Source organism: Sinocyclocheilus rhinocerous, unplaced genomic scaffold, assembly GCF_001515625.1.
Source record: "Sinocyclocheilus rhinocerous isolate Xijiao unplaced genomic scaffold, SAMN03320098_v1.1 scaffold2323, whole genome shotgun sequence".
NCBI classification, from domain to species: Eukaryota; Metazoa; Chordata; class Actinopteri; order Cypriniformes; family Cyprinidae; genus Sinocyclocheilus; species Sinocyclocheilus rhinocerous.
The window spans coordinates 119,873-128,015 of record NW_015664979.1 but is presented as its reverse complement, the minus strand read 5'-3'; the positions used below and the strand labels follow the sequence as shown (position 1 = coordinate 128,015).

The 8,143-nt window shown below is 36.7% G+C and overlaps 1 protein-coding gene across 1 annotated transcript; it reads right to left on the bottom strand.

The window, feature by feature from the left end:
* Positions 1-759: 759 nt before the first annotated feature.
* On the bottom strand, positions 760-7,197 carry LOC107730482 (trimeric intracellular cation channel type A-like). Its single transcript, XM_016541327.1, has 6 exons — positions 6,961-7,197; positions 4,142-4,298; positions 3,136-3,320; positions 2,923-3,010; positions 2,415-2,532; positions 760-989 (listed from the first exon to the last, which is right to left on the bottom strand). Exons 1-6 carry the CDS (start codon positions 7,082-7,084, stop codon positions 780-782), a joined length of 882 nt encoding a protein of 293 aa, XP_016396813.1. The 5' UTR covers positions 7,085-7,197; the 3' UTR covers positions 760-779.
* Positions 7,198-8,143: the final 946 nt, after the last annotated feature.

Sequence of the window (8,143 nt, the reverse complement as noted above, 5' to 3'; positions counted from 1 at the left end):
CATAACCGGTACATTATTGGTTTTGTATTGCTTTTACTATGCTAGGGCCCTATGAAATACGTTTTATTTTTTTTTTTTTTTTTTTTTTTTTTTTTTTTTTTTCCAAATGAAAAACATGTTTTCACTGCAGAGATGCATAAAATTCAAATAAACTTACTATTTATTCACAGTGTGGATTTATCCATGAATTTAAGTCAGTAAGTGAACAAAATTATTATTATTTTTTTTTAATAGAAGGTTATTTTTTCTCCGTATCACTGAAGACACAACATTTGGAAGAATTTGAAACAACTGATTTTGGCTGAAAAACAATTTATTTAAATTTGTTTTTTTTGTTGTTTTTTTGAAAATATATTGTTTTTACTTCCCCCAATTCAACTGGATTTAAAAAGCAGCAGTGTTCTGTGGAAGTCGGGTCAGCCAGCAGTGGACGACGAGTCTCATCAAGTTATTTGGATGGACCCTTCAGTGAAGTATGAACTCAAACGGATAGAGGCTCTCATCACACTGCCTTTCGTTCATTCACCTGTTCATGACACACTGCACATCATCAGATGCATGGGGCTTGAATGATGGAAAACATTACGAAAAATAAAGACATAGATGTTGGCAAAGAGGGGGGAAGCTATTTACAGAGTCCCTATATGGCATGTCTGTCATTAAAAGCACCACTGAAAGAGAAACTTGCATTGGTTTAAGATAAAATTCCCTCCTTTCTCAAGCAGAGCCGGGCCGCTCTGTCATATCACAGGTTGGGTTGATGATTTTGTGTTGTAACTCTACTCTGCTTTCTTGGGCTTCCTCTTGCGGGTTCCTTCACTCAGTTCCTCCTTGGTTTTGGCGGGCGAGAGGGGCACAGCGGCTGGTGCGGAGTGGTGGTGATCATGGGCATCTTCAGTACCAAGGGGTGAACCGAATAGCAGGTGGCACAGCCAGGACTCGATGAGGGCGAAGGGTGATCCGTGAGAGTGACGGGCCGTCATAAACGCCTGTATAAAGAATAGTAAATATTCTTGAGTAATGAACTTGGAAATGTCTCAGCTATTACCTTTTCTGAATAGTTTAGTTTTGATTGCTTGTGCAAAAAGTCAAAATGGGCATTGTTATTGGCCACTGCTATTGGGCTGCTAAAGCCAAAAGTATACTGCAGTTTATGGTCTGAGTGCAGATTTCATCATCAGCCCAGTATGCACATACTGTTAGCGTGCAGTGTGATATTTTTTTTTTTTTTTTTAATCGCCCGTACGCCGAGTTCGCACATGCACCTTGAGTATTGTTTTGTTTTTTTGCACTAGTAAGTTTGTCCACAAGGTGGCAACACTTCCAAGGCTTACTGTTTTACAGTCACGCAATAAACCAATGATACTGAATAACAACAAAGTACTGCAAACGACAAAAACAATCCTGGAAGACTATGGTTTCCTTGAGATTTTACCATGGTTTTTACACTCTAAAAAATGCTGGGTTAAATACAACCCAGCGCTGGGTAAAATATGGACAAACCCAGCGATTGGGTTACTACCCAGAACGTTTGGTTAAACATTTAACCCAACTGTTGGTTGAAAACAACCCAATTGTTGGGTTTGTCCATATTTTACCCAGCACTGGGTTGTATTTAACCCAGCATTTTTTAGAGTGTATAATGGCCATTTCAATTTATATTGAAAAATGTTCAATGTTTATCTTCAATTTTTTGGATGCACTATATGGACTATATGGAGTATTTGGACCTCTGACCATTACACCACTATGATATTGCATTCTAAATACACAGACAATTATGAACAATAGTTGACTTAAATAAAACAACCCAGCATGTTGGGTAAAACCATTTAACCCAACCAGCTGGGTCAAATAAGCCAGCATGTGTTCTGTCCAATATTTACCCAGCACTGGGTTGCCAAATAACCCAAATTGGGTTGATTTTAACCCAGCATTTTTTAGAGTATGTATTTACAGATGCTTGTAAATGCAGACTGCATGCTAGGTGCTTCATTTTATACACCTGTGGCATTGCATCCTACTGAAACACCTAAATTCAGTCATTTAAGAGGTGTGTCCCAATACTTCTATCCATATAGATTCTTTGAGATAAAACTACTGACCATGTATCTTGGCAAACTTTCCCTCTGAAAGAGAGCTAATTTTGCAAAGCAGGGCTTACTTGATGTTAAGTATCATGAAAATTTGCTGAACATTTGCCTTGACAATTTATGGGCATTCAGTCAATGAACGAATTCATCATAAATGAAAAAAGTCATCATAATTGTTGTGGACAGTTGTTGAGGGATCTTAATGCTTCATGGTGTCTTTGATTTTTACACTGAGTTACATTTGTGTTTTCTGATATTTACACTCTTATATTTCAACTTATTAAATGAGCTGAAAGAACTCTTAAGCAAGCGTATTATTACCTTGGTTGAGGCCATGAAGAGTGTAAAGAGGCAGATGAGCATGCTTTTAGACACAGGGAGCAAGTGAGCGTCCTGAAGGGTGAACAGAATGGCTCCATACAGACTGGCCTTGGTAGGGCTGAAAAATACAAGAATCACATTCTAAACATTTATAAAAGTCATTAGTCTAAAACATGAACAGCTTCAGAAGACTTTGAATGAAACACATGAGTCATATGGACTACTTAATGCTATTTTAAGGTGGTTTTTGTTCTTTTTGGAATTTAAACAGACGATTTTTCAAACTTTATTTTTTCAAAGTCAGTTACAAAAAGGTAAATTGGCCCAGTTTGAATCAGAAAAGTAAGACCGATTACCTCTTGGCTAACTGCTAGTTGGTCAAACTAGTTCTTAAGACAATCTTAACATAGCTATGTTTATGCAGCTGTCCCAAAGGTCTCTACAAAATGTCAGTGGACAAGACATGGCTCTCCTAAATGCTGCTTCTGTGTAAAGGTTTTCCACTCACAATGACATGTTGAGAACTTCATTGGTCTCTGGCTTCCAGACTCCTCGCAACAGCTGCTCGAAATTGGACATGAGAGTGACCCCTGACCCTGTGAGTTTTAACAGAGACAATCAGCAGAGCGGTGCAGGTTTCCCGAGCAAGAGTTTTAAAGGGTCTTATGAAAGCGTTTCATGACCCCTAAAATAAATCCCTCTGGAGATATAAGGTACTTACCCTTAACATAACCAGTGATGACCATGATCAGCCAGCCGTGGTGATACGCATGGTGAGCGTGATGAACTCCAGCAGCGATTTTACGTGTGCGGACCACTTCTTTCATTGCAACTAGCACAAGTTTCACAGGCAGAAATGCCACACATTTGTAAAACAGGTTAAGAGGGCAGAAGAAAATCAGGTACCTGAAAAAAGAGAAGAAGAAAAAAACACATTCTGATAAAAAGATACAATAATAGATACTCACACAAGTTTGTCTGGAAGAAGAGGATTTAATAAAGGTACTAGTAAACTATGAGCTGCTAGAACTGCTTTGTTACTTGTATGTGTAAGCAATTAAGACACGTGGTAAATGTAGAAATATTGTATTAAGGTAAGTTAATATCGACGTATTAAGATCAAGATATGAGCAAAGTTGTTATTTACGGATGTAACACAAAGAGTTTAGTTGTTTATGGTTGCCTAGCAACTTACCACATTAATATAGAATACCAACTGATGTGCTGTCACATGTGCGTACATCGACTATTTATAATGGCTTCAGAATGTAGACTCAAAACTGTTTGTTTTATAATATTACTTTTACTCTCAGTAATATTAGTTCTACAATTAGCACTTTTAAGATGAAGAGTTCATAATCGGATTATATATTTCATTGGATTATCTAAAACAGAAATGGTTATTAAAATAAAATATATTTTTTTATTATATTTCCAGCAAAAAAAAAAAATAATAAATACAAAAAATATATATATGTATATAATAAACAAAACTATACACATTGTGATGTAATACTATAAGATAACTTATTACAATGAGTTATGAAATTATAATAAAATGTTATGAGCTGATTATATGGTACAAGAAAAACTGTTGAAATTTTCATGTTACAAACAAAAATACAATTTTCAGATTTTATATCCAGATTTATCTTAAAGTGATCTTTGAAGTGACTTCGGTGTCATATGCAAAGTGTACAAGCACTGAACCATTTAAAGATCCTCACCACACAGCTGAAGCCAGGAGGATGTGACTGTTGTTATGGAAATAGTCAATGGGAGACACACCAAGCATGATGTCTGCTAGTATGTAGCTTCCAAAGCAGTAGAGCATTGCACAAAGCCATGAGGCCACTGGGCTTTTACGGGACACTTCCACAGCACCTGATTAACACAGACCAACACAGAACACCTTCACTTTAAAGACTTAACCTTTACATGTATACATTTATAAATACACAACGAGTTCCAAAAATCTGATTGTCCCATGATTATAATTTAAAATGGGAAATTCAGTTCTTGCAACACAAAAAGAGAAACTTCATAAAAGTGGTCCTCATGACTTGTTTACCAAGTGATAGCTTTGTGTGAACAGACCAGTTTACATTGTTATTTACTGAAAATATTCCTCTCCACTGGGCAGTTAACTAAACCTAAAAATTGGATGAAATATTGAAATATTTATTTGAAAAGACTTGACTGATCATTTGACCACAACTTGTCTAATGTACGCTTATGATACGTTTTTGGAGGGTGGGGACAAAAAAAAAACGGCAGCTGTAGTTTCCAGAATTTGACATTTACATTTATTCATACCACATTTTACTATAAAAATACGGTACTAACATTTTACGTTTTCAGATTGAACTTTATAATATACTGACAACCACCTTTAAAAACCCAGTGAAGAGAAAGCCACATGAGGAATCAAAGTTCATCACAAGTTTTTCTACAAGCTGAGGTAAATACTAATAAAGGAAATGCACACAGTGTCATACAGAAACACAAATCACCATTACAGTAACACACGACACTAAAATAATTCAATAAACATTAACAACATAAAATGTAACATAACCCTAATGTACATAACAGATAAGACAAAAACTAAGTAGTAACATAGTTACAGAGAATTCTGGGAATTTTTTTTTTTTTTACTGTAAATGACAAGAGAACTATACAAAGCAGTACATTTAACAGTATTTTACTGTAAAATTACATGAAACTCCCCATTAGATCAGTTTTTCACAATATATACAGTAGTAAGGGAATATGCCATTAAATTAAGTTTTACAGTAGTATTTACTTTTACCATTAAAATTGTATATATACACATACATACACGCACACACATATTTGTTTTTTACAGTGAACATCAAAAACACTCCCTAAAGCAATGTTAGGAGGACCACATGATTTCTGACTCCACTAAGAGATGTTGTATATCTAGAGGTCCACAAATCTCCAGGGATGAACACATCTTACAGAACAGGCGTAGCTTGGGTCGTTACGCACCCAACAGGCATTTTAAATGAAAAACGATCCTCTCAAATGTGGCCTAAAAATAAACTAAGCCTAAAGCTTTTCGTTCGTCTCAAACTGCAGGCCTGTTTCACACCACAACCTCCAACCCGCACAAGCAGCTGACAGGATGAACTGCAGCCAGCAACTGGCTAATGTTTGGATGAAGTGGTGGATATCTATATCACATTCTTCACCATCAATATGCTTTATCACAAGTTTGTGAATGGTATAATGGTATAATGGCATGAATAGTTATATATCTGTGCCCTGGTATATCTGAAAGCCTGATGCCATTTTAAGTGACAGCATCAACTCATACTCTGTTCTCATCAGACAGGTCGGAAAGCATGTAAAAATAAAACCGCTTAAATCTGTAATACTGAATGACCACTAATGGACTAATTTATATTTCATTCACTTCAAAATAAAAGAAATACATTAAAATTCAAATTTGGCATTAAGTTTTTTTATTTTGTATTGTTACAAAAAATAGTTTGTAACCTAATAGTTAAGAACATTTGACCCCCAATTCATGCATTACATTGCCAAACAAGTAATGTCATTACCGTAATGCCAACATAATAATAATAATAATATTAATAATAAAATAAAATAAAATCTCATTTTCAAAATATTTCATGCTCGTAAATGTAATGCAAATAATTCATTCTCATCATTTTAATGTCAAAAAGCTCCTTTTTAGCATAACAAAATTATCATTGTAATTATCATTACAACAATAAAAGGTGATTTACGCCTACGAAAAAATAATAATATACTACTACTACTACTACTAATAATAATACATTTAAAAAGTAGGATTATATAGTGTCAGGTAGAGAATCATCATTGAGAATAACAGAAATTACAAAGTCCAAAGCGTCCAGATTTATTACAGAAATGAAAATGTCGGAGAAATAGTGTGCTTAGTTGTCAGGAAACTAATGTCACAATGCAATGCAATGCAATAATTCTGAAATACGACTTGGACATGTTTCAAATGTGACTCTTTAAATGGAAGCAAGTCCTACATAAATTTGCTTAACAAATTTACTGGGCTTCGTTTTGTCCTTTCCTCTGCTGCTGTCTATTTAGGGCGCTTCTATTTATTGCAAAGAGACTCGCAGTGGAATGTGCACGCACTCTATCGTGTTTCGAGGAGGGTCTTCAAGAGGGGGACAACTCGTCCCACCCCAAAAAATAAAGAAAATGCTGAATGATAGGCTACGTAGAGACATTAATAAAATATTAAAATACGCACGTAGGCTATAGGACTGTTCTGCATAGGCTACTATTTCAAACACAATGCCATGTGAAAGTGAACTAAATTACATAACACTTATTGAAAACAATAATAATTATTGTATGGCTTGAGAATGGATTATTTCATATTTAACGCAGTGTTGATCCACGCGCAAATGCAAAGAATAATAAATAAATAAACCCCCGTCATTTAAATTTGACCCAAATAAAGCGCAAGTGCAATATTCTTCTGTTATCCCTAAAGAACAGTTCTACTTACCTGGTTCATATTTGAGGTAGAGTATTGACACGATATAATAAGCGACATCAAAAACTGGAAACATTGCCATTTTCGAGAAATACTGGGCAATTTCGCCCAGATTTAGGACATCCAGCACCTCCATGATGTTCTGACCCTACCGCATGAACAGATCTTCAAGAGACTCGCCGTGCGCACGAGTAAAAGGCTCCGCTCACATGCAAATGCCTATTAATACACAGCACAAGCTCAGGCGCACTACTGCAATAGTATCTCCAATAGTATCCAGCTGCAAACCCGCAGCACCAGCAGCATTACAGAATACTCACCGTGCTCTCTCGTTGTCAATAACTCCGCCCCTCACTTCCGGTTCTGTGGCTGCGGTTCTGAAACTGCTGGTGCTGCGGGTCTGCAGCTGGATATATCTCCACTACTGAGGCGAAATCAACACACAGATCTCACGCGGAGGAGCTACTGCCGCTTACTGGATGACCGCGAAACGCGCTCATAATCGTCCATCAATCGAGCTTGTTCGATCGCGAATACCAGATGTAATCGTTTTATTGTCATTGCATAAATAGTCGTGACCTCATTTTATAGCCTGCTGAAAAACCTCATCTTAAACCAGCCTTGAATATGATTTTGCTATTCAAAAAGGATTAATTAAACTGAAACACTTAAAGATATCACTAACAAAACAGCCTATTCCTATAAACCTTTGCCATGTATTTTGGGTGTGGATCGTTCATGTAGTACCTCTCTTTAAATAGGCCTATGCCATAGTACCATAATACTAGCTATATGGTTGTTGATATGAATGTAACATTGCTAAGGCTATATATAAACCTACAGTATACCATGGCAATACAATGTTTTTTTGTTTGTTTGTTGTTTTCCTGTGGTCAAATTCCCATGATACTACCAATTGATTCCATCATTGTACCATGGTATCATAGTCAAATGCAGGGCCGTCCTTTGAGCGGTGCAACTGGTGCAGTCGCACCGTGCCCTGAGCTTTGAGGGCCCTGCGCAACCCCCAGTGCCACCCCCCATACCGCGATCACGAACAAACCGAGGGGGCCCCGCTCCCTACCTCGCACTGGGCCCCGCATCAGCTAAGGACACATGATAAGTCAAAGTTATACAGAGATCATCTTACTAGGAGATGAGAGGGTCTGTATTACTTACTATTGGAGAAAGCGTA

Bases quoted from the DNA above. Each gene is read 5' to 3' on its own strand.
- LOC107730482 (XM_016541327.1), bottom strand. From the start codon at position 7,084: ATGGAGGTGCTGGATGTCCTAAATCTGGGCGAAATTGCCCAGTATTTC. The intron at 2,533-2,922 runs GTGAGTGGAAAA...TGTATTTTTCAG, and splicing joins GAAGTTCTCAACATGTCATT to CCCTACCAAGGCCAGTCTGT. The intron at 990-2,414 runs GTAATAATACGC...TTCTTTATACAG, and splicing joins TCTTCATGGCCTCAACCAAG to GCGTTTATGACGGCCCGTCA.